Here is a 27,389-nt window from a genome sequence, read left to right as displayed (position 1 = left end):
AATTAAGTTCTCACATTCAAGGCCCCTGTGAGAAATCACATGATTTATGAATGCAATGGGGAGCCAACAAAATATGGATCAGTGCCATTTCCTGGGCCCCTATGGATCAAATCTGGATAGCAACTGTGAAACAGAAGAGTGCTGGCAGGTCCAGGTAGAACTAACACTTCTTTTCTAGTTGAAGGAGGGGTTTTGGTGTGTCAAAGTATCCAAATATTGTGAACTGTTGTTTATCATTGAGATGTAGCTGCAAATACAAGTGTGACTACTCTATGAAATGAGACTTTCAGATAATTTTATAAAAGCTAACAGTCGCCGTGAATTTTTTTAACGTCTAGAAGTAAATGTTGTGGCTCTATTAACTTAGCCAAATATATTATTTTTGCTATTGACAGTACTATGCATTTGGATATTAATCCTGCATGAGTTCCTGAATAAGCAGAAACATTTTGATGAGCAAACATTAGCTTTGGTGAATTTGTGCAGAGCATATGGTGCAGCCTGACGTCTGCAGTTAAAAAGATCTGAAAATGGATTGAGTTAAGTGTGGAATCCTAATAGCTTAATGGATAAAACCTCGGCCCAGTAGGATCCTGTACTATATAGATCAGAAACTCCCAGGTTCGATCCCTAGCCTGTGCTGAGTTTGATGGTTAGTCTGTATAAGTGATGTCTTTGTAATCAGCAATTATAATGTGCCTTGAAAACACGTTGGGTGGAATTCATGGTAGTAAGAGCAGAATGATTTGACAATTCAGGGTAAGGAGCTGAACAGGTTTTGAAAGCAGAAGCTTTTATTGATGTTCAATGTCTCAGTGAGTCACAATATGTTCAACACTTTTTTTTAAGATTTTCTTCTGCCATATTTTCTTTACAGCAAACTTCTGTTACTTTCATGGTTATAATAGCCCAGAATCGTAAACACAACTCATAACTTGGACCCCAACAGGCGCAGACTATGAATTTCTTGGAAAGTTGGATTCAAACTCATTGTTCATATAACCATGTTCATATAAAATGCTCAAAAACAAACAATGTAATGGCACAAATGAAGTTACAAAGCAGCATAGCATCAATTCCACATGATGTTGGGATGAAAGAGACACACAAATCTTAAGTTGTCATGAAGACAGTGCCCTAATAAAAGTTCAAGTACGTGTTGTACAGGTCAGGGAGGGATGACTATTGCTACAACATCATTTGCCATCAATATTTTTATTTTTTGTCTTTTTTTCATACTTTTCCCTGTTACTTATTTCATTGTGGTAATATTTGAATCAAATATAACACTCGTCAGGTAACAATGGGAACCCAACTCTGCTAAGTGCTACATTCCAATAACATTTAAACATTTTAAACAATTATGTTGGCCCAGATGCTGATCGACTAGCTGTGTATTTGTAGCAGTTTTTTTTAACCCTAACCAATTGAGAGAAATAGGATAATCTAGAGAGTGAAACTATACCCATTGTGTCCATTTTTCTTTATCAGATGAACATGCAGCAGTGTTTGTTTTGCGGTTTAAAATGAGCAGTAGCATCAGGTGTGCTCCTAAGTTGCAGTTCACCTTTACTGTAAACCATACATGCTTGTTTGGTGTCTCATACTAACTTTCTTTTAAATCTGGACACACACACAGAACAACCATGGAACAATTATTCTGACGAGGTGTGATTTTGAAATAAAGGTTGAAGATAGAGTCCCATTGTGCCAACCACACACACACACACAAATATCCACAAAAACATACGGTCGATAACCATAGCAACATACTTCCAGTCTTCAATGATCTGAAAAACAAAGATTGACAAATGTAAAAATATAGTGTTATAAAGGAAACTCTATAAAGAATTTATAGGTGTATACGTTCCTTCTTCATAGCAGTGATGTCCTCCAGATCATCCAGACTTATCCACTTTTTCGCTGATGATCCCACTCTGTATTCATCAAATTCATTTAAATTGCATGGCTTAAAACACACCTGGGGTTCATTTTGACTTTGGACGATAGAGTAAAACGGGCAATATCAGCTGGACCACCCATTAAACACCTCTCCCCATTTTTGTTTCAAATTGATGTCAATAGAAAGGAAATTGGGGACAGGTGTTTAACGGGTGTTTGAGCAGGTATCTCCCATTTTACACCATCGTCTAAATTCAAAATTACCTCCACCTATATTTCATGTCTCTCTCACGTCTAACCGACACATTTTAGCTATGATGGCTCTGTCCTTGGTGCTTCTTCAACTATTCACACTCTTTGCCTCAATATCTTATCTGTCTTCAAATGGAACTGCCACATTACTGAAGCTGCACCCAAGAAGCTTGATTTCCTCTTCTGTGCCAAACATTTCTTTTCCCTTTAACAACTCTTAACTCTATAAAGCCTTGAGTGCATCCAAGTTTTAAACACTGCTGCTGTATCTTTTATAATGCCTCTTCCACACTCCTGGGCAGAATATAACAAAAACGCTTGTTGTCTGCAAGATGGTTCTTGTCCCACCACTGGTCTTCAAACTCCTCCCCTGCCCCCCTTTTTCTCCCTCTCTCGGCAACCATTTCATCTCACTACTTCTATGGTTACTACTTCCCCCAAACTTTCCTTTCTTATTCTTCCTAAGGTGCTAATAGTTCATCCTGCATTTACCTCCTCCTCCCTCATCCTCGCTGTGTTGAAATCGCAGTCTCCAACTCTAAATCTTTCTTTCCCAGGACCTCTAAACTGTGAACAACTTTATCTGTCTCAGTAGTCCTTTGTTCCGATAGACTTTTAAAACCTAAGCTTGTTATCATCACCAAATCACTACTTTCTTGTCCACCTGATCCCTTTTATTCTTTCAACCTTGGCAATATCCTGCACTGTGAGCCATTGCCCTACGCTTTGGTTTCTCAAAGTTATTGAAGGATATCTAAATGGGAAATTTCTTTTTAACACGGACAAATCTTTCATTTCCTGTACACAGTATCGGCATCGCGCATTTTCAAGTCAGGTAAATTCAGACTAATTCTCCCTGTTCTTTGTCCCAAAAATATGTCTTAATACCAAACTCAGAAGAGCATCCCTTACTGCTCCAATGTGACATTTGTATTCATCACAATGATTATTCGTACACCCCTGAACGAGACTGTGACTTTAGTTCCAAATTCCAGATGATTGTCGTGCTTTGGACTCATGCTTCCTAGGAATTATGTACAGGCTATTCAAACTCACTTCATTTTGGAAAGCTATACCACTGCACTTCAAATCATGTAGGACAATAGCATTTCAGTTCAAATCACACGGTTTTATTGTAAGCCTTGCCCTCTGTCACTATCTGCTGAAATACCTGTTGGCAGGACAAAAACACCAAAAAAACAACATAAAATCACTCTCCATGAATTCCACCTGTGTGTATATATATATATATATATATATATATATATATAAGAAAGACTTGCATTTATGTAGTGCCTTTCATGACCTCAGGACATCCCAGAGCAATTTGCAGCCAATTAAGTACTTTTTGAAGTGCAGTCACTGTTGTAATATAGGAAATACAGCAGCCAATTTGCACACAGCAAGGTCCCACAAACATCAATGAAGTTGGTTGAGGGATCAATGTTGGGCAAGACACCAGGGAGAACTTCCCTGGTCTTTTTCGAAATAGTGCTATGGGATCTTTTACATCCACCTGAAAGAGCAGACAGGGCCTCAGTTTCACATCTCATCCAAAAGATAGCACACCTCCAACAGTGCAGCATTCCCTCAATACTGCACTGAAGTGTCAACCTAGATTTTGTGCTCAAGACTCTGGAGTGAGACTTAAACCCACAACCTTCTAGCTTAGAGGCAAGAGTGCTAATGACTGAACCACAGCTGATACTGTAGAAAAAAAAGAGTAACACAGTTTGGAATATCCTGAAAGGACATTGACAATGAACTTTTTACACTTTACTGGAGTTACTCCCTCACAGTTTATGACATCATCTTAATTGCTAAATGTGCCATTACCTATATGTTACCACATATATAGCACAACAGATGCCAATTATTATTGGTTACATAAAGGATGCAAACCACAATGCAGTTTATTCATTCCTGAAATACATATTTTCCAGCGTGCTAAAATAGCATGTCAGATTAACTGCTTCAGGACATTTTATCCATATTTGATCATTGTTTTGTTTTTGCCATTCATTGCACTGCATGAACCTTCAGACACTTGTAGGGGAGGGAGGGAGCGTGGCCATCATTCACAGACAGCCTATCACTCGTCATCCTTGTAGCAGGGCTTCCATAACCTCATCAGTGAATGGTGCCTTTCTTTATCTGGAAGCAAGCAATGCTGACGAAAGTGACTGCTTTAACAAGCTGGACTGATCACCTGAAGAGCCGTGACTTGCAGGGCTATGGATCAAATGCAGGAAAGTGGAATTAGGCTGGGTGGCTCGTTTCTCAGCCGGTGCGGACACGATGGGCGAAGTGGCCTCCTTCTGTACCGTAAGTTTTCTATGATTCCATCTCTGCTGCACCATTTGAATGGATGTTCAGTCCATTTAACAAGTACTGCTCTGCTTTAAGCAATGTAGCTTCCCATTGGATGATCCCATTGTGCGGACAGAAGTGCATGTTTTAGCATGCCTAATCTTATCGGTAAAATCAGATATTCCTTTACACCACTCAACTTGAGTAACATAAAGAATATTACGCGGTGAAAGAGTTGATTGTAGGTTTTACATAGAATAGATTCATAGAGTTTTACAGAACAGAAGGAGGCACTCTGCAAAAGTATTTAACAGAGAAACCTGCCCCAAAAGCACCCTTGCAGCTTAAAATGACTAATCAGAGACTTACTTTAATGGAGGTGAGGATCCCTTTAAGTAGTGCTTGCTGATTGTTCCCACAGTTATTTGCTTGGCAGGTTAAGGAAGTGGCATTTCAGGTGCTCGCAGCCAGCAATTTAACAAAAGGACCCTGATTCAAGTTCAGGACTCTTATTATCAAATTTAAAATTATGTCTACTTTTGTTGCAGGCGGCTGCCGTGGACACCTATCGAGCGCCCGGACCAATATGGCGTCACGTTGCTATATTGGACTTTGTCGTGCCCGTTTCAGACCCCGAAAACGTGCGAGACGCATCACAATTTCTCACCTAGCAATTTTTTTTTTGTAGGGAGGAACAGGGTTGCCCCAGTGTCAGCAACACAAAGTAAAGAAAACTAACACAAGTGCCCCCTTTTTTGAGGTGGCACAAACAACACCCAAACCATACAAAATTAAATAATAATGTTGGAGAAGCACAGCAAGTCAGGCAGGATCTGCAGCTGCCTATGGCTGACAGATACCACCTGACTTGCTGAGCTTCTCCAGCATTTTCTGTTTTTATTTCAGATTTCCAGCATCCGCAGTATTTTGCTTTAAATAATAATGTTATTTTCCCTATCCACTATACCCTCCAATCCCTCATCAATCATTAGTTTTTGTGATGAGATAATAGGACATTCTTTTCCTTGAGTACAGGGGCCAGTTTTCCTGTGATTAGCACCCGCGGAACTCTTATTCCCTTAAGGTCCTGCACCCAGCCTCTCTTGGGCTAAGGGTTGACTGCTGGCCTCCTGTTCCTGGACAGCAGTCAGAAGCTCTGACCACGGCAGCCGTTCCCACTTTCCTCCTGACTTCCAAGTGTTAAGCCCTCCTGTTTCAGGCCACTGCCGTGGACGCCTGTCGAGCACCCAGACCAACATGGTGTCACATTGCAGGTGAGCCTGCATAGGGTGTGTGACTGAGCCACTCAAGTGATTTGACCCGCCAAATTCAGCTGTATTGAGGTCTGGAGAGGCACAACGCACTTCAGGCGAGCTGCGCCTGTCCCGAGTAGCGTCGTCAGCCCTCCAGGAGTGCTCTGGAGGAATTAATCTCCAGGACACTGCTGCGGGCAAGCCAGGAGAAAAATCATAAGGGCATTAAAATAAATTGTGAGTTTCCTTCATTTCCTTTGAACACTTTTGTTTCTTAGCTCTAAAAATATTGAGGATGGGGGAGAAAAGGCTGTTTGACTGGGTGAGGCAGTTGGAGGTGATGTGATGAAACCTCCAGGAATACGTGCAGTCAGAGTTGGCAACTCAGGCTCAGGGGAGCCAGAAACATTGGCCCCATATTTTTTCATGTCTCTGTAAAACATAACGCCGTGCGGGGAGAGGTTTACGGCAAGTGTATAGCTAAAAAGGCCTAAAATTCCAGGAGTCCTGCTCTGCCAGTGGAAATCCTGCAAAACAGAACTCTCACCTGTCCTCGCAGCCCACTGTAGGCCCCATCACAAACTGCAGCGATGAGATCATGAACATGAGCGGTAGAGCCTGTCTTGCTCTGACACCAGCCAGGAAAACCAGAATGGCGCCATAATGCTCGAAACGCAGGACAGAGGCCTGGGATGGGCTGGAAATCAAGCAACCTTCAAAATGGCTCAATGCTTCTTTAGCTATGGAACATTCTTGCATTGATTACCACAGTCTTGGCAAGTTATGGAGCCTTTCCAAGGGCCCCAACGGAACTCATGCCTTTCTTGGTTGTCTATGTAGCCCGGGAACTTCTCCAGATACACCCCCTTGATGTTGTTTGGTGAGGGTGGGGGGAGGGAAGTCGGGCAAAAGATTCACCTGCTCCCCACGGACCAGAATTTCCTCTTCTTTCTGCATAGGGCGGTCTCCTGACAGAACCGGATTCTGACCCACATTCCAGCCCCCTGGTGGGCAGTCCATCCCCTCTGGCCCCAGGAATCTCGGGGCCAATGTATTACCAATCTGGCACTCCCACCTTTACTTAGAGTATGCTGGAATGAACTGCTGCAAACTACTTGATAAATAATAAAATAGGTCTAAGAGACTTTTAGGCTCCAGATATCCTGTCTTTGAACTCCTGTGAAGGGGAATTAGGAACAAGCATCATACAGCATATTGGTTTATTGCTTAGTGGCATAATCAGAAAAAAAAAAGATTATGATGATGAAGGAGAAATAAAAAGAGAGCTGATAAAATATTAATGTAATGCTGCCTAGGGACTGCCGGAAATTTGCATCTTAAACATGGATTCCGAAGGTTACACAGATACAGGTGATTTGCTGCATCATTATTTATACAAGCAAATTAACCCTTAGAGTGTCAGCATCTCCAGGGAATTCTGTACCCACTGAGCTGACATTATTTTTAAAGGTTTCACCTCGTGCATCGTGAGGCTGAAAGAAATTGCCTAATATTCCAGTAACAATGCTACAGAGATGTCAGAAACAGCATGATCACTGGCCCACTGGGGACAGAGGTCCAACTCGGATCAATGGAAATAACTGCTGAAGTGGAATTAAGCTGCCATTTAGAAAATAAATTTAAAATTGGTACAGGGATTAGTAAATTAAAAGGCAGGAAGAGATATTTTTCACTGATGACCGTGGTAGAATGCAAAAAAAAAAGTTCCGGCAACTTAGTGACCAGCATCGCTAAAAGAACAGATTATCTGGTTATTATCAGGTTGCTGTTTGTGGGATCTTACTGTGTGCAAATTGGCTGCCGTGTTCCTGCCATTAAAACAGTGGCTACACTTCAAAAGTACTTAATTGGTTGACATCCTGAGGTCGTAGAAGGCGCTATATAAATGCAAGTTAGTTAGTTCTTTCTTACTTTCTTTCTTTCCTCTCTAAAATTAAAAGTTCTGAAATATCTAGCTTGACTGTTTGTTTAAAGCTGACCAGTGATGCGTATGTTAGTCATATTTTTAAAAAATGCTACGAATATGTATTGTGCTGCAAGAGACATTTATCCTCTCAGACAAGTGCATTGATCACCGACAGGCCAGGGGCCTGTTAGACCTGGCATGATAATGGCTGCCTTCAGCATTATAAAAATAGCTTTGCTGACATCAAGGGCTAGATTTTCCTGTGCGGTGAGGTTACTGGTGAAGAGCATTGGAACTGCACTTCTGTCCGCCGGTGAGATCCTCTGTAATCTAGTCCTATTTTCTTGGGTCAACCTTATTAAAAAATATTGTGGGGTGTCCTCCATGGGCTACAGGGTGGGTAAATGTGATTGAGCTATTTGCTCGCGTCGCAGGTAAACGCTGACATGCACTGGTTGGGCTGAAGGGCCTCTTTCCAAGTGGTAACTTTTATGTATTTCTATGCAGTTGGTCCTGTCCGCAGGACAGTAAAGGCCTGCCCTTTGCTGATGAGTCTTGGTACCCAGAACTCAGGGGTCCAGCATTTAAAAGAAGGTTATTTGCAGAGCATTAAATGAATGTCCAGGCCTCCCAGTTGATGTCCCAGAATGTGCTGCAGGTTGTGGTTCCTTTTGAGCAGTCCACTACCCACAGCTGTGATGTATGCACAGCCACTTTGAAGTGTGAGGCAGTTCCCATATGGTCTGCAGCTAGATTTTTTTTTTATTATGTAGAGGCTGTTAGGACATGGACTACTCTACCAAGAACATTGTGGGCTGGATTTTGCTGTAAAAGTAATGGTGAGGCAACGTTATTCATGTGCGAATCGGACAGTAACTTCCAGCGACCGCACATGGCGCGGTTAAACGCGGAAATCCGAAAGTTGCTGTCCGAGATGCCCTGCTCCTCCAAAAGCTGCGCGAAAACGACATCTCGCCATCTTGCTCACCATTCAAAAGTATTGAACGGCGTGAAGTTCCTGTACTTACCTCATAGATACGGATTAAACTCACCAAAAAAAGTTAGGGCTTGTCCATCCCAGTATAAGCACCTTTTTAACAGCATGGTCAGTCCTAATTACTGCCAAACAACCACTCTGGAACTGGAAATTAACTTTTACAAGTGTGGACTCTCATTCCTTCAGCTTTTAATTCTTGTTGAACATTTTTTAAAAATTAAATAAAAAAGAAAATGTTCTTTTTTTTATCTCCGTCTCTTAATCAAATCTTTCTTTCCTTCTCTTTATTTCACTTTCTGTACCTGATTTGACATTGAATTCACTATTCCGACTTACACTTCCTGGTTCAGTCTCTGCGCTGCTCATTAATCATTCTTCAGTCTGGTTAAGGAGACACACAGTTGCTTACCCTGTTCACACAGGTCCCAGATGTCCTGAATGGATCACTAATTTACAGTAACTTGCTGTGCAAAACTCCATAGAAAGTCCATGGGCAAGTGCAAGTCTAACAAAAAGCTGGTGCCGATCGTTCGCCGCTCACAGCAAAATCCGACCCATTAACTTTTAAAACAAAAGTGGAGAAATATTTGAAGGTTAAAACTTTAACAGGGTATATGCAAAGGGCAAGAGAGCTGGCACAAGCACAATGGGCCAAATGGCTCTCTTCTGTCCTAGAAAATTCTCTGATTCAGTGATGTGGGAAAAAGCAGTTAGGATTAGGACATCAAGCCAGGCCTGCAGGTGATCCCTGTGAGGTCCCAGCTGCCTAGTGATGAGGGCTGTCTTCGCCCCCCCCCCCCAACCCCTGCAAGCCTCCTGCTAGAAAGCATCAGCCACTGACATCTAAACTCCTGCCACTGAGGGAGTGCCAAGGAGAAGTGGGAGGTTCGGGTTGAGAGATGGTGTTTACAAAAAAAGGCACTCAGGTTTGTTGAGAATAAAAATTTTGTATCACTAATGGGATAAGAATATAAGGTCATAAAAATAGGAGCAGGAGTAGGCCATACGGCCCGTCGAACCTGCTCCACCATTCAATACAATCATGGCTGATCTTCAACCTCAACTCCACTTTCCCGCCCGATCCCAATATTCCTTGATTCCACTAAAGTCCAAAAATCTATCGATCTCATTCTTTAATACATTCAACGACTGAGCATCTAGAGCCCTCTGGAGTAGAGAATTCCAAAGATTCACAGCCCTCTGAGTGAAGAAATTCCTCCTCATCTCAGTCCGAAATGTCCGACCCCTTATCGTGAGACGATGGGCCCGATATTAGGAGGGAGGCGGGTTGGCAGCTGTGGGTCGATTGGGCACGTGAAATCGGTGGGTTTGGCATACTATCGTGAGTAAATTGAAGCCACTTACCTTGACTTCCGGGTTTTGCGCTGGAAAGCTGCGCAGCGGGTGGACGGCGCACCCGCATCATAGGCTGTCAGCTGGAGGAGCTCTATTTAAAGGGGCAGTCCTCCACTGACTGATGCTGCAGAAAATAGGAAAAATTACAGCATGGAGCAGCCTAGGGGGAAGGCTGATCCCAGATTTAATGATGCCTCACTCCAGGTCTTACTGGTTGGGATGAGGAGGAGGAGGAGGGAGATTTTCCACCCAGCGGGCGGGAGGAAGTGGCCTGCCTCTGCCACTATGAAGTCTTGGCTCAAGGTGGCAGAGGAGGTCACCTGCACGACCAACATATCACGCACCTGCATACAGTGCAGGAGGCGCTGCAATGACCTAAGTAGGTCAGCCAAAGTGAGTACTCTTACTCATTCCCCTACACTCTGTCTGCCACTTCACCGCCCCCCACACCTCCTTCTGCACTGTCAACACTACTCTATCACATCACTCCTCACAGCCACTGAACCCTCATCCTCATCTTACCTGCACCTACTCACCTCGCCAGTACTCATCCCGCCACTACCACTCAACCCAATCCTCATACAATCGCATGGCTCTATCTCATACTCACCCTCTCATGCATCTTTTTCACAGTCAGCCTCACTCAACCTGCCACTACCTATGCTGCAGCCACAGGATATGCATCACTTATGTGCAGTAGGCAGCGTAAGGCAAACGTGTTGTGAGCATGAAGGGGATGCACAAGGGTGTTTGAGGGTTTGTCATGGTTTTTAATTATATTTAATTTCTGATCAACTCACATTACATATATTGGCACCACTACTGCCACGTCTTTGCGAATCCTGTCTGGTTTGTGCAATAATGCCCTTTCCTGAGGATCACAATGAAGACCCACAACTGATGCCACCCATTGTGTCACTGCAGAGTGGGCGTAGGTGTATTTGCAGGGCTCTTTTGTGCAGACGACTGAGAGACGTCGGCGATGTCCCCAGTGGCACCCTGGAAGGATGCGGAGGAGAAGTTGTTGAGGGCAGTGGTGACTTTGACAGCGACAGGTAAGAAGATGGTGCTCGGGCCAGCCGGGAGCAGCTCAGCATGAAGGAGGCTGCAGATGTCCACGACTACATGTCGAGTGACTCTGAGCCTCCATGTGCACTGCTGCTTAGAGAGGTCCAGGAAGCTGAGCCTTGGTCTGTAGACCCTTTGGCGAGGGTAGTGCCCTCTGCGACGCATCTCTCTCTGCGGTTGCCCTCCCTCCTGCTGTGCAGGTGGATGTGTCACAGCACTGTGTTGTGGAGCTCCACGTGTCAAAGGTGGACAGCGTGGCCGGCGAGGCTGGTGATGCTGTTTGCCCTCCGAGGAGGTCATGACTGCAGCTACGGCGGCCCCCATCCGGAAGATGTACATCTGAGGGGGTCCGCAAGGTAGGTACATGTGTCTGGACACCGGGGTAAGTGTGCAAGTTGGTGAATTTTATTGTTAGGAGGAGGGTGGTGGAGGCCAAACTTTGTCCAAAGTGACAGAGTGGCCTCCTGCAATGAGTGAGGGTCTCCTCCCCCCACCTGTCAAATGGACCTTTGCAGCTGCCACAGGCTGATAGCTGCAACACGTCCATTTGAACTGGGAATGTTTCCCCCAGTATGGGAAACAGTTCCAGTTGTATGTAAAATCCCATCCCACCTAAAATATCTCATTAATCAGGTCTGTAAATGACCTAATATACCAAAATAAATAGCTTAAGTGGCACCCCGTCGGATTTAATTGCCGGCGGGATTCCCACATGCGGGGGCTGCGCGCGCATGTCAGCGCATCTGTGGGAAACCCGGAAGTGGGCGGGTTGGAGCCGGGCTCCCGACCCGCCCCGGGAATCCCCGATTTTCGGAGTCCCCCCATCAGGAACGCACCCGATCGCGGGTGCTAAAATCGACCCCATTGTATCAGGGGTCCTTGGAATCTCAACCGGTGTCCTGAATCACTGCCAATCAAGTCAGCCAGGCACTTGCCTTTGACCTGTGAACAGGTGGTATTATGGACTCTCTTAAAGTAATCATGGCAGCTCCTGGTTTAGCATGCATTCACATGCATAATGTGTTACTTCACACTTCACACCAGTTACTCTTCTTTTATACAGGTATTGATTCTTAGAGGTTGGCAACCAATGGTAAGTAGGAAAGAAGAATTAATTTGCATTGATAAAGTGCCTTTCACATCCTCAGGACATCGTAAAGGGCACTACAATAACAACAACTTGCATTTATATAGCGCCTTTAACGTAGTAAAACATCCCAAGGTGCTTCATAGAAGCATTATCAAACAAAATTTGACACCGAGCCACATAGGAGATAATAGGACAGGTGGAGATAAGTTTTAAGGAGCGTCTTTAAAGAGGAGAGTGAGGTAGAGAGGCGGAGAGCTTTTGGGAGGGAATTCCAGAGCTTAGGACCTGGGCAGCTGAAGGCACGGCCGCCAATGGTGGAGCGATGGAAATAGGGGATGCGCAAGAGGCAGGAATTACACTCAATTAATTACATTTGAAGCATCGTCACTACTTAGCAGAGAAACAAGGCAGTGAATTTGCATACAGCATGGGGAGGGAGATGGGGTGGGCTTCATTAAAGGGACACTTAAATATCACTTGCATCACTTGGTCAGGATTGCTGGGAGTGCAAATGATCGCCCACAGTGCAGGTGGAGGAATATTGCAATGGGGAATGAGCACTGGCCCATTTTCCTACATCACCCACCATGAATCTATCATAAGACAAGCAGTAAATGGGAGGAAAATCTGGACCAATTCAGTTTGTAACAATTCGTATTTTTAATGAACTGCTCTTTCACTAGGTGTAAAATGTGTTTTTGTTTCCATTGGGTTATTCGAAACTGTTTTATTAATCACATGGGACATGAATTCCCATATATGGGATTCACAAACATATCTACCAAAATCTGGATTTAGATGTAACAAATGTAATTTATTGTGGTGATTTTTACTTTTTGATCATTTTAGAAGTGAGTAACCTTCACGTCACTGGCTAACTCTGGTAGTTTGCTAAGAAAAAAAACAAGTGCATTTATTCAGGTGTAACTCTGGCTGACAAACAATCACAGGGAGATTAAACAGTTTTCTGCAATAATCCCAAGTTTCCTCAAGCGCTAATAATAAATGTTTACCCCAGCAGCGGAGTGCATCGAATTAGAAAGTTAAAAATGTCACACAAATGAGTAAAGAAATCTTATAGTCTTAACCACAAGTGAAAGCTCCAGTGGAGCCAACATCTTTGGAGAGGATGAATGACATTGCACATCAACCATTGTAGCAGGGTTCTGCTTCTATGAAGGCTAGAGATAAAACTCAGGGTATTACCCAACCTGCCTCTAATAAAGCAATGTGTCCAATTAACCTTAAACAGAAAATAACTACTGTGTAATTTTATACACTTATAATATAGAGGAACCACAAGAAAACTCTTCACATCTATGGGCTTATGGCTCTGTAAATTGGATACAGGTTAGAGAAATCTAGGTGGAACCTCAAGTGATGCCTTGAAATAAGTATCTCCACATAATAATGAACTATATACACATGTATTACCTAGATCTACAGAATGAGATGTTTAATTAGATTCATTAATTAGACAAGCACATTTCCTGTGGCGTTGCTCACGGTGAGTTAGACGTCAGGCTGTTACGAGGGGATGTAAGTGGGAACGATGAATATCTCCACTGTAAGGATTTGGAAAGAACTTTATAAGGGATGTCTGTGGAGAGAGTGGCCCCACATTTTCCTTTGCGGTTCCATTGGACTCCCACCATAACTCTGGTGGAAACCATAGGAAAATGAGAGGAGGCAGATGGGAAGAGGAAGGTGAGGTACAGCAGAGGGGAGAGAGGGAGAGACTGGGAGAGGAGAAAGAGGAGGGGGCAGTCCAGGAGAAGGGATGGAGGAGAGGGAGCAACATAGGACAACGAAGGGGCGCGTAGCTCGATTCTTCACAGTGCAGGTGGAGGGGGAATGGAGAGGAGGGGCAGATTGGTGGGAGAGGGAGAAGGATGGAGAGAACGGACAACAGTGGATGGGAGAGGGTTGTGTGGCACTGGGCCAGGCCAGGTTTCCTCTCAGTGGGAGGGGGTAGCTGCACTGGGCCAGTGCCCAATTCCTTCTGCATGGGGGAGGGGGTGGAAGGTGGAAGATTGTTTTTTTTCCCCCCATGTTGGAGGGGATTGTTACAGAGGGTAGGTTTTTGGCTCAGGGTGGGGGTGGTGCTGAGTTGCTGCTCATGAGTGGGGGGGGGGGGGGGGGGGGCGGAGGACAGGAATGGCCCCAAACTTGTTCTAAGTGATGATTCTTCAGCCCAGCAGGGGGTGGAAATTTTTTCTTAATGGAGGAAAGGGGAAAGCCACGATTGTCCTCAGTGGTGCCGGAAGACTGAGTTTTTCTTGAGTTGGAGGACAAGATCATCTTAGTCCTCAATGGAGACAAGGTGAATGGCCAAGTTTATCCTCACTAGGGTGGTTGGACCTCTGTGTCCTCGGTAAGGCACCAGGGAAGGCTGACTTTGCCCTCAGCAGAAATTTGACCAAATCCCTACTAAGTGAGAGGGATGGGACATTAGTCGCACAATTCAGTTCTGTGGGAGGGTGGGGGTGGGGCGGGAGAATTAGCTGTTAAGTGGGGTTTCTTTTGAGTGGGAAGGGTGCTGTCAGACTTCTTCTGATTTATAAATTGGGGGTGGTGGTGGTGATGCCCTGATTTCAGATTGGGCAGGGGAGGCGGGTGTTGGTGACAGGGTTTCACCTCAGTGGGGTGGGTGATTGTGGCCTAATTGCTGATGAGATCAAACCATTGTTTTTGAAGTTAGGCTTCTCAGAAGGGCTCACTGCTCTTCCGGAAGTGTTTGGTAAATCTTTTTGTTTGCCAAACACCGGATGAAATGACTTTTTATGGATCGTAAGGCAGCAATGCGTCGGAAAAACATCTCATCATGATGGAAATTATATTGGACTCTTTTGACTCTTCTCCTTCCCAATGACAAAGCAATTCCTCATTAAAACTTACTAATCCCCCTGGAGCAGAGAAGGCCACGAGAAGATGCAATAGGGTTTTTTTTTGAAACTCTGGAGGGTTTTGATAGAGTGAATTGGAAAAGACCATTTGCTTTGTTTGGGGAGTCAGTTCCAAGGGTCGTCGATTTAAAAGTGTCACTAAGAGAATAATGAGAGAGGTTAGGAGAATTTTTGAGAGGGTTGTCAGAGTATGAAATGTGTTCTTGGTGCAGAGATCATTGCATCTATTAAAGAAAAGTTGGATAAATATTTGAAATGAAGCTACAGGGAGAGAGTGGGACAATAGCATTTGTTTTGAAATGCTCTAGCAAAGAGCTGGCCCAAACATGATGGGCTGAATGGTCTCTTTCTATGCTGTAAACTTCCATGGTTCTATTTATGCCAAATGTCTGGGCAAAATCATGTTGCATATTCAGCAGCATTTTTTTTGACCACGATGCAAAAAATTAATCTTCAATTAGAATATTTTTCACAGCTCACCAATTTTAGTTTCATTTATGTGTCGAAATAAGAGGAAGAAAAGGATGAACTCACACTCTGATCATCATCTTCGCTTTTCATATGTTCAGCTATGAATCTGACTCCGTCGACTGCCTCTTGCATGCTGGAATTGGTCTTTATTGACCCCGTCTTTCTTAAATCCTGATGGTCAGACATATCTCCTGACTTCCAGCCACATTTATTTGCTGAATCTTTATTTACATAGCATGTCTGAACATCACCTTGATCTACTATGCCATCTGTACAAGCTGCCAACTGCTTCTTTCCAATTCTGTCCTTCATGTTTCGATTTTCCGGGCGCTTCATAAACAAAAGGGTGGGCAGCTTTTTGAGAAACATTTGCTTCACCCACTCGGGCATGGTGTGGGTGCTAGGTGACCGATGGTGAACGTTCAACACACAGACGCTGGTAACTATTGAAAACGTTACCAGGACCATGGTAAACATTAGGTACTTGCCTATTAGCGGCACATCGAGTGAGGTCGGTGGAACAATCTTTGAGATGAGCAGTAAAAAAACAGTTAATGCCAGCAGAACCGAAATACATAGTGTCATTTTTTCGCCACAATCAGAGGGCAAGTAGAACACCAAGATTGCAAGAGAACTGATCAGCACACAAGGGATGATCAGGTTAATGGTGTAAAATAATGGTTTCCTCTTGATGATAAAATCATACGTGATATCAACATATGTTGGGTCTGTTGGAATCTCATTCCTTCTCCCTGGAAGAGACACAATATCCCATTCCCCACTGGGTGTGAAGTCATCCCTGCTCGCAACATTGCTGCTTAAAACTAAATCAATTTCAGTGCGATCGTATGTCCACGATCGAAATTTCAGGGTACAGTTTTGCTGGTCGAAAGGGAAGTGTTTCACTTCAATTTTGCAGGCGCTTTTGTAGATGGCAGGAGGCAGCCAGAACACATCTCCATTGTTGTACACTATTGCATTAGTATAGAGAGACACTTCGTACGTTCCATCAGCACTGAAAAGAGAAACAAAAATAAAAAGAACCATTTAGGACTAATTTCTCGGAATAGTTTGGGAGATGCAATCAATTCCTCACTTCATGTGGCTGCAACTTTCCATTGGTATTTGATCTGTAGGTAGCACTGTGGGGGTCACATTATGTGACCCATTAAGAACAATGTAGCCCACCTAACGTTACGTGACAGGTCCACTCTAATACCTGAACTCGCCCTCAATCGTACCTAAAAGCTTTTGAGTGAACCAACCAGATACAATCACCTCTGAATTCATGATTTCTGCTTCACAAGAATGCAAAATAAATGATTATTGATGAGGAAGGCTGTTTGGCCCATTTGATTCAGCCATAGATCTTGATGCCCTCCACCATCCCCCCCACTCCCCACCCCACACCCTCAATTGTTTCTTAAATGATTCCAGAGTTTTTGCCTATCTGGAAGCTTATTCCACATGCTGATCACTTTGTGTGAGGATGAATTTCCTGATATCTGTCCTAAAAGTAACCTTCTCTAGTTTGAAGCTGTGTTCTCTTGTACTCCCACTGTTTAATTTAAAGTAACATTCCTAGTTGAGCTAAACAATCTAATATGTCTCTATAAGATCATCTCTCAGATGCTTTCTTTTCGGGCTAAAAAGCCCAAGTTTCTGAAGTGTTTTCTCATAACTCAGACCACAGACACTGAGGATTAGCATTGCAGCTCTTCTCTCCACTTTCTCCAACACTTGAATGTCTCCCCTATTTCTTATAGTGAATTGCACTTAGTTTCCTACTTTCTGCTCTTCTCCATTTCAGTGGAATATGCAATATCCCCCCCCCCCCCGTCCCATTCTTGGCCTGATCTGTTTAAGCCTTCCCATTTCACTTCCCCCACCGAGAAGCAAGTCCCATCCATCTACTTAAACAGATCAGGCCAAGAATGGGGCGGGGGGGGGGGGGATATTGCATATTCCATCTGGCCCTTAACTTCACCCCACTGAACAGCGGAATCGCCAGCCCCTATCAAAATTTTTCCCTCTGCAAGCGGCAGACTTCACTGGTGCACAAACCGAATGCGACAACCCCCCTGTGTTTATCTCTATCACTTGTGCACTGGTACTATAATACTTTGACTTCCCAGACAGAAAGGCAACGTACCCAAAGTAACCCCCATGCTCACCTTGCAAATTACCTACAGGCATCTTGTACACTAAGGTGTCAGCCGTGGCTCAGTTGGTAGCACTCTTGCCTCCAAGTCAGAAGATTGTGGGCTCAAGTCCCATTCTAGAGGCTTGAGCACATTATTCAGGCTGACTCTCTAGTGCAGTACTGAGGGAGTGCTGCACTGTCAGTAGATGCTGTCTTTCAGATGAGACGTTAAACCAAGGCCTTGTTTGCCCTCTCGGGGATGTAAACGATGGTGCTATTTGAAAAAGAGCAGGGGAGTTTTCCCTGGTGTCCTGGCCAATATTTTTCCCCCAATCAATATCACTTAAAGAGATTATTTGGTCATTACCTAATTGCTATTTGTGGGACCTTACTGTGTGCAAATTGGCTGTCATGTATCCTACACTGCTACAGTGACTACACTTCAAAAGTACTTAATTTGCTGTAAAGCACTTTGGGACATCCTGAGGTTGTGAAAGACGCTCTATAAATGCAAGTCTTTCTTTTACTGCTGGCAAAGAACATGTGATCACAAACAGCACCGAAGTGGTTTGATTGCTATTAAGATTTCCCACCTCCTGGGGTCAACTGTCGGGGGAAGAAGAGAATAGTTCCCCAATCTCCTCCCTCTCCCCCCACAAAGAAACGAGGCAATGGGATAGAGAAGAATAGCTGCTCACAACCCCCACACACTGAACAGTTATTTGGGACGTGGAGAGGTGAAGGCTGCCCTCCCCTTCACATTCCCCCACCCACTGTCAGCTGACAGTATTCAACATATGAGATGTAAAAATACTGAGTACCACAGTCAACATATTGACATTTTTTAAATGCCTAAATTGTGTCCATTAGCTATTATTGAGGTCAGCACACTACAGGTTTATCAATATAGCAATTAAATCACTAAAAATGGACTGACAGTGCGAGTAAATAAGGGTTACATAGGAACAGGAGTAGGCCATTCAGCCCCTTGATCTGTTCCACTATTCCATTAGATCATGGCTCATCTGTATCTTAACTCCATCTACCCGCCTTGGTTCCATAACCCTTAATCCCCTTGCCTATCAAAAATCTATCAATCTCAGTTTTGAAATTTTCAATTGACCCCCAGCCTCAACAGCTCTTTGGTTAAAAATTCATTAAATCTCTGCAAAAGAAAAAAGTACTAAAATAAAAACAGAAAATGCTGGAAATACACAACAGGTCAATCAGCATCTAAAAAGAGAAATGACGGGTTAACAGGGCGATTCTGCAATCTGGTGCTCTCACTGAGGAGGACATCTTGGGAATTCACGGGCTTATGTACTTGTGATTTCCCGAGATACACTCCCTGTGAATGCCACTCCCCTCGGAGAGCACTAGTTTGCAGAATCACCCCTGACATTTCAGGCGAGAACTTTTAGATTCCCAGCATCTGCAGTTATTCTGTTTAGGATGATTGCAAGGAGTTTCATCCAAACAGGTCCTAAAGACTTCTAGTTGAATACATAACTATCTGGAAGTGCCAAAGTTCCATCAAAATTAAAAGGAGCGATACGATGAATGAATGACCTACTTGTTATATAACACTATGTCAGGGAGCCAAAGATGCTGAGAAAATATTCTGATTTTGTCAATTCCTTCATATTTTCCTGGGTCCCACCTTAGCCGATAATCATTCCATTCCTATTTGAAAAAGATCAACTGTAGACCATGGGTTATGAAAGAAAATTTTAACATTTTTGTTAATACAATTATAGGAGTAAAATAGATGAAGTGTTCACTAAGACAATTATGGGGTTGGTTTTACTCAAAGGCAGCTGGAGCAGCAGTCCCTGTAACACTGAAATATTGGAATCTATTGGTGCATTCTCACCGCAGGTATCCCCCAATGCCATCATCATCTGATTTTAACCAAAAAACACTTCATTGAAGATTTATGGTCAACTAAAAAGCTTTGGTCTTGGACCAGTATCAAATTGCACTCAGCAAGCAAACTAAGGGATTGATTCCTCTCCTTCAAAAGTCAGCTTCTTCATATTTTGTCAAGCGTGCATTATTTTATCTCTATCATACCTCTGACAAATCTACTATGAACTTGGAGAAAGTTCCAGCTAATGTGAAACAATTATCTTGTGCATGAAACAATTCTCGTTTGTCTTGTTCCTTATTTTCTCACTACAACTGAACTTTCATCTTCAAGTCAGCCTGCCACAAAATCTCATTCTATTTGGTTTTATGATAGTCTTCAACATAAGACCCAGTTCTATTATTACCCTGAAATCAAAGTTGGACTGATTTAAAATTCCAATTGATTTTATTTACTGAGGGTTGCTAATCTTAAACTTAAATTAGCATATGCTCCTTCCTCACCCATTCCGTGGACCCCTGTAGAATTGTTTTGTTCTTACAGGGATAGCAAGAATTCAGGAGATGGTTAAGATGGAGACACTCTGGTTGAATTGGTTAATATCAGAGCATCAAAGAGATGGTGAACCCTGCCTGATGTTACTCCAGCACATCTACTCCATAGGATAGAAATTTCTGTTGGGGCACAATTCATGTGTGGAGAGCACATTGTGGGACATTCTAAAGACTTTTCTTTTGTGGCCATTTATGTCTGAATTTTATGACTTGCATACAGGTTCGATGGACCAAATAGTCTCCTTCTATGTTGTAATTTCTAAGCTTCTATGAAACATGGAATACAAGATACGAGCCAGAAAATGAACCACCTCAATGTTGTTTCGTAATAACATTTTACTATAAAACCCTAAAAGACATTACATATTCCTTTAATTTTCCCTTTCTTTCCCCAAGGGCATCTCTGTTCAGCAGCTCCCCATAGTGATGAATCCTCATGTTTAAATCCCTTCATGGCCTCACCCCTCTCTATCTCTGTAGCCCACCCTTAGCCCTACAACTTCCCAGAATTCTCCATTCCGCTAACTCTGGCCTCTTGTGCTTGCCCCTCCTCCTTTCTCCTTGCCATTGGCTGCCATACCATCTGCCACATAGGTCCCTAGACTTCTCCAACTGTCCACCTCCCTCTCCTTTAAGACCCTCCTTCCAATTCCAAGACCCTCCGAGAACTCTGCGTTCCTCCAATTCTGGCCACTTATGCACCCCCCATTCCCTATGTTTTGTCAGATTATGCTTCTATGAAGCGCCTTGGGATATTTTCCTACATCAAAGCTGCGATATAAATGCAAATGTTGCTATTTTTGTTAAAACCCACCTCTTTGACCAAGCTTTTAGTCACCCCTCCTATTATCTCCCTCTTTGGCCTCGTGTCCATGTTTGTCTAATTTTGCCTCTGTGAAGCGCTTGGGACATTTGCTAGATAAATGTAGGTTAATGGGAACATGTTTGATGTGGCAGATTGAACCTATATCCCCCTTGCTGATGTGACACTAGACAATCCCATTAGTAAATGAGTAACAAGCTGATCTCAGTCAGGATAATGCTAGAGGCACTACAATTAGCCCTCAGTGTCCCTGAGTTAGGATGGCAAGAAGAATCATCAAGGATTCAAGCTCCTAGTCACTATTCAGTGACCCCTGCTAAAAGTGCACATGTAGATAGTGGGTGAGGATGGGATTAGACTTGGTTGGAGTGCCCCCCCACCCCCCCACATCCTGTAATTGAACAGCCTACCTCCCATTCACTGTCAAAGCTCATGCACACTTAATGGGGAGATACCAGAGGGTGACTTATACCTGAAGAGGATGATAGCACAGCAAGGAGTCAGTGCCTTCAGGAGAGGTGCTAGGGAGGGGAGAAAATAGAAAAAAAACAACAAATGCAAAACTACTAGGTGAAAAATGCTACCATAAAAATCAGAAGTACCAATGTAGATAAACAATTAAATAGAATTAAACTGACTTCATTAATGAATGTGGAGCAAAAAGTCAATATTGCTTTTTCCCTATTGTCTCAATCATCTGTTTTACAATTTACCCAAGTCCTTAAGTTAACTTAACTTAAGTCAACCTGCTTCCCCAATTTAAAGATCGAGCTTCTACAAGTATTTATTTTAATGATGGTTGAAAGATGGCATTAGGCAGTTATCTGCAATAAAAGTTATGTTATTTGTAATCAACTTGCCAATCAATAAGGATCTATGTTCTGAATGAGGAATAACTGGAGATGGAATAAAGTCTCTTATGGATGTCATATTTCCTTGGAAAATGTTGAGAAGTTGAGTGCCATTTTGGTTGAAGATTTTACAGGTATTCTATGTCGTCTTCCCTTGCTGTGTCTACACTAGTAACATTGACAGCCTGTAAATTTTATGAAACAATAGATACAAATGCTTTAAGCTCAAAGCTCCAGGCAATACAGAAAGAGCTCCAACTCCCAGTTGACTCTGCCATTATAGTAATTAGTATTCAGTTCTCTGTGATCAAAGGGTCAATTGAATCAAAGCAAAAGCAGCAACCACTTCTGTTAGTAGAGGAGGTACACCTCTCAGGGGGAAGGGAAGCCACGTGCAATCAGGGCCAAATGAACATATCATCCGATCAAAGTACAAAAAAAAACCCACTCCGTCACTCACCACCATGAAACCGAAGATGAACTGTGGGCCCACCAACTTGCTGCACTATGAAGTAATACTATAGAGTCCATGTACATGAATCTCCATGTAAAGAGTTCCTGATCTCAGCCACTATCTGCAGGAAACATTACACATGGAAGCAGGGGCAGGGGGCGTGGTTAATGGTGATTCAAAAAAAAAATCAAACTGGTTATTTTAGTATTTTCCTAATCCATCCCACATAGCATCACTAGCAGCCATCTGGGAGCAAGTTACCTGTCCATTCTCTAAATCTGGAAGAAGGAGCATGGACTGAAGGAAACGAGGGAAGAAATTACTGGAACATAAGGTTTAAAAAAATCTTGATTACAGAAATGTAATTTTTCAGCAGGTCAGTTGTCTGCTACAATCAAGCCCACATTTTTGCAAACATGTGACTTCCATCCCCACTCCACCTGTAATCCATGTTGAATATCTGTGTGGGTCGTTTGCTGATTGTCATGAACATAGATTCCAATGTCTAATCCCACAATCTCCAACTACTTCAAAATAGAAATTAGACACTGGACATTAGACAGTGGAATCTGTGGCCATGATTTAATCAGCAGATTATGTCTCATCCCCTTTAAAAGAGAGTAATCATTTTACCTCTTTAAGTCTGCAAATACTTATTGCACAAATGCTTAAGATGCTCTTATCAAATTCCTCTTTCTGCTATTTTAAGGGAGGAATTTGATACAAGCCTATTAAGCAATGATACAATAACATCGTTCACTGTGATATGCAGGCTTTACTTACTCCAGGACTTTGGAGAGGAAAGGGAGGTTGGAGATGGAGTGGTAGTTTGCAAGGACAGAGGGGTCGAGGGTGGGTTTTTTGAGGGGAGGGGGGGCGGTGATGATGGCAGTTTTAAAAGGATGGGGGCAGTACCTGAGGAGAGGGATCCATTTATGATGTCAGCTATCATGGGGGCCAGGAAGGGAAATTGGGTGGTCAGTAGTTTAATGGGAACGGGGTCAAGAGGGCAGGAGGTAGGTCTTAGGGACAAGATGAGCTCAGAGAGGGCATGAGGGGAGATAGGAGAGAAACTAGGGAAAAAGGGCAGGAGGGGATCTCGGGGGAGGTTTGGCATCATGAGCAGGAAGTAAGGATACAGCAGAGGCAGCGGAACGGACGGTCTCAATCTTAGCAACAAAGATGCCCATGAGCTCCTTGCACTTGTTGGAAGCAGAGAGGCCAGGAGGCAGGGGATAGGGGTTTAAAGAAACAGTTGTTAGTGGAGAAAAGAGGCCGGGTGTCATCTTATACATACATTTGTAAAGCCGAGTGTTCAGCCTGTGCTATCGATGGCTCTGTATTGCAAATCAGTATTTAAGCTGCTTCTTCAGACCAACAATTCACCTTGCTACAGCCGATTTGACATTCACTGAAGACTTTTTTTGCACACTAATATTATTCTGCAGGAATCAGTAACAGTGATTTGTTTCTCATGCTAGCTCATCAGTCAATCATGCTTCATTTCAATGTAATATTCAGGATATATGTTAAAAATAACTGACTGTCATCTTCAGAACTGAAATGTTTTGATTTTGTTCAATTGATGTCATAGTATTGTCTCAGAATGAAAAAATTCACAATTAAATACCTACTCAAGTTTTGGGACAGGTTTATTAAAGCTCCATATATGATCTATTACCTTGTAGAGAAATTATACAGACCTGAGTGAGCCAAGCATTTGTAGTCATTATCTGTTCTCTCTCATTCTGGGGAAAAGTAAAAAATCACACAGTTATGATTTTATAAATTATTCCAAATCATACATGTGAAGATATGTTCATGCACATCTCCAAATGATCCAATCAAACTGAAACCATCTACAATCTTAAACTAAATAACAGAACGTGATAATCTGAAGTGCTTCATCTGAATAATTGTTCCAGAATGTATCGTTTCTGCTTCTCTCCCTTCTCGACACACACTCTCCATCTCACTTACACACAGAGCGCAGGAGAGAAATCGAAAAGTCCATCACAAAATGACGTTCTTTGTTACGGAATATGTACCATTTTAGGCCAATATCTTACATGGTTGAGGTGTAAAAGATCATCAGCTGGCAAGCTGGCATGAACTGGGCCACCTCGTGAGATCAGGCATTATTTCATGGCCATATATCTCAGTGCGGGAGAAGGAATCATCCACATTACGAGCAGGGAGCCATGAGCAACATGGACCTGGGATTTCCCCAGTCAAGCACATTGAGAGGACTCGAGACTATAGGAGCAGGTGAACTAGGTGGGGAGGGGGAGGTTGGATATGATAGAGACTGAGATAGACTGGAGCTTCAGAGATGGAGCGGAGGGGGCAATTTCACAGACACGATGGGGAAAATGAAATTTGTAGCATGGTGATATAAAGGTATGGAAATACAAGGCATGCAGAGTAGGTGGTCATTCTTGGAGACTAGGGCCCCGATTTTAATGGGGAGGCGGGAAGGCCGATCTTAAAGGCAGGGCCTCATTTAAATAATTTTGTGCAGATTCCCGCCCGGCACCCGGCCAGATTGAGAGCCTGGCCGGCGGATGGGGGCGGAAATTATCGGCAGGTGGTCGCAGTCGGGGACCCATGGGGGGGGGGGGAAAAGGCTCCAGGCCGCGATCAGGAAGTGGTGGGGGTGGGGGAAACGCCAGCATGTTCGGTGCCGTGAGCAGGGCTGGGGAGGCCAAAGGCATCCTTGTGAGGTGTGGGGGGAGCACTCCTGTTCCTCCTGGCCCACGGGGAGCTTAAAACTAGGCGAAGTATCAGGAATTACCTGGGTCTCTTCTGACCGGTCAGCTCCCCCTGCCCTGTTACTGCCGCCGAGCAACAGACAGCGCGGGGCTCCCCCTGTGGCGAAGTTAAAAATAAGTCGCGGCCCAACGTTGACTGGGCCCCCGCCTGCCTTTTGCGGGAGCCTCGTCGATGGCCTGATTGGGGGCAGTAAAAATTTTAATTTATTTACTCATTCTTGCGTGAGACAGGTGGAGAGTGTGTGCGAAAGAGAGTAAGAGAGAGAGAGAGACTGGGTGGAAAGACAGGAATTGAAGTGTGGAGGGTCCACTCTTACCATCAGCTGTGCTTTCCTAAGTATTATTCTATTTTACCACTCGTGTGTGAAGTTGTTAACAGAATTAGGTTCTTGTTCTGATCTACACTCCTGATGAAGTCATGCTGTGCAATATTAGTAACAAATGGGTTAAACAGATTTGTATGAAAATACCTTCTCCGCTGATTTAACAAACGCATTAACCTGTTTTAACTAGCAGACCGAGGAATTCCCATATTGGTTACTTATATCACAAAGCGCAGTTTCAATCTCTTAGCGAATTCAGAGACTGACTGCCCGTATAGACTGTAATGTTAATGAGCTAAGTGGAAATATCACTTTCATTGTGTCCTGTATATTCAGGCAGGTCAATGGGTCACGGGCTGGGATGTTATTTATTGTACCTGAGTACCGTGAAAAAGATGAGAGCAAGTGAATCCAAAGCAAATGCTGAGCACTGTGTCAGGGATTCCCACTTATGTACAGAGCTTCTGAACACAAGAATAAAGAATGGATGGGGTAATTTTGACTTTGTGCGACAGTGTAAAATGGGTGATAGCAAATTGACAGCCCGTTTTACATCTCCCCCGATTTTTATTTCCATTGGCCGTTTTACACTATCGCACAAAGTCAAAATTACCCCTGATGTGCGAGGATACGTGCAAGAGGATGTTTATTGATGTCTTGGGGGCAGGTCAGTTGAACTTTGTGGACTTGGCACGTGAGTAGAATTTGAACATTGCTGCAGCCTCCTTGATCAGTATTACATTTTTCAACACATTCTCACAAAGTTTAGTGTCAATTTAGCCATCTCAGTCGGATTGTTTCAACTAAAGCAGATAATACTCACCACGCTTATTAGCTGCGAGAGGGACACTTTTATTGCAATGGTCACTATCTCACTACTGTTCTTCGCAGGTCTGATGAGTTTATTGTACCGATCAACATGTAATAGGTAGTTAACTAGTCGCTCTTCTGCATTTGGAGGTAGAGCACCTGTAAAAATAAGAAAAAAAATGAACTTCATACTAAATTTTAACAACTTGTTTTATTTATTTTGGTTTTTTTAATGTCTATCATGGTGCAGGATTTCAATATTAGAATTAGAATACTCTTCCAGTTTCAGTATTTTCGCTCCTGGCTAAGGTGTGGCAGGGTAAACACAGCATAAAGATTTCCTAGTTTTCCCAAACAATTTTCCCTAACTCCCTGCAACGTTGAAGAAGACCCTCAAAGCACCACAGTGTGAACATCCTATTTCTCACACTGAGAGAGACTGCCAGTTTGCCATGGGATTCTGGCGACTAGGTTAAAAGCACTCAGACTTATCTCACATATCATCTTCACAGTCGGAAGAGATCAAAAACCATTATCCCATCAGATTCCACAGGTAACGGTAAATGTGTTGATCCACCATGCCATTCATTCTCTCACCGACGTTTTATACAGGAAGAAAGAAACAAAGGTTTAATGTCCTCGATAGAGATAGGCAGAAGACACATGGGGCTCAATTTTAAAACCGAGCCGGGAAGGGGGCGGGGGGGGGGGGTCAAATTGAGGTCAGGAAACCCATTGGTACGGGTTTCCCAGACGTCCTTACGGTTTTGATGGCCTGATTGACAGGCTAGTCTCAGTCGGACGGGAAACCAGCCAGGGAGAGGATGTCTTCAGGTAAGTCTGCAGGTAAGTCTTTGTTTGTATGAATGAAGGGGGCATGGGGGGCATGGGTGGGCACGGGGGCATGGGTAGGCATGGGGGGAATGAGTGGGTATAGGTGGGCACGGGGTCGTGAGTCATGGGGGATGGGATTGGGGGTCAGTCACGGGGTGGTTGTCGGGATCAGGGGTCATCGCGGGGGTCCACGATCATTGAGGGCGAGGGTTGGGGGTCGGAGGATTGGAGTGGGGGGGAGGATCAGGGTCAGGGTGGGAGGATCGAAGTAGGGGGGAGGATCGGGGGATCGGGATTGGAGGGGGAGGATCGTGGTCGGGGGATCGGGGGAGGATCAGGGTCTGAGGGGGAGGATCAAAGTCAGAGGGGGAGGGTCGGGGGTCGACGATCGGGTGGGGGTCTGCGATCGGGGGGGGGGGGGAGGGGG

At 43.8% G+C, this 27,389-nt stretch overlaps 1 protein-coding gene across 1 annotated transcript; it reads right to left on the bottom strand.

Annotated features, from left to right (window-relative positions):
• Nucleotides 1-1,655: 1,655 nt before the first annotated feature.
• On the bottom strand, nucleotides 1,656-26,279 carry LOC137320598 (neuronal acetylcholine receptor subunit beta-4-like). Its single transcript, XM_067982281.1, has 5 exons — nucleotides 26,142-26,279; nucleotides 23,928-23,972; nucleotides 19,249-19,358; nucleotides 15,596-16,547; nucleotides 1,656-1,790 (listed from the first exon to the last, which is right to left on the bottom strand). The coding sequence occupies exons 2-5, from the start codon at nucleotides 23,952-23,954 to the stop codon at nucleotides 1,656-1,658; spliced, it is 1,224 nt and encodes a 407-aa protein (XP_067838382.1). The 5' UTR covers nucleotides 23,955-23,972; nucleotides 26,142-26,279.
• Nucleotides 26,280-27,389: the final 1,110 nt, after the last annotated feature.

This window comes from Heptranchias perlo, chromosome 4 (assembly GCF_035084215.1).
Source record: "Heptranchias perlo isolate sHepPer1 chromosome 4, sHepPer1.hap1, whole genome shotgun sequence".
In the NCBI taxonomy this organism is placed as follows: Eukaryota; Metazoa; Chordata; class Chondrichthyes; order Hexanchiformes; family Hexanchidae; genus Heptranchias; species Heptranchias perlo.
Note: the sequence above shows the minus strand (reverse complement) of the source record. Positions and strands in the feature narration are given on the sequence as shown.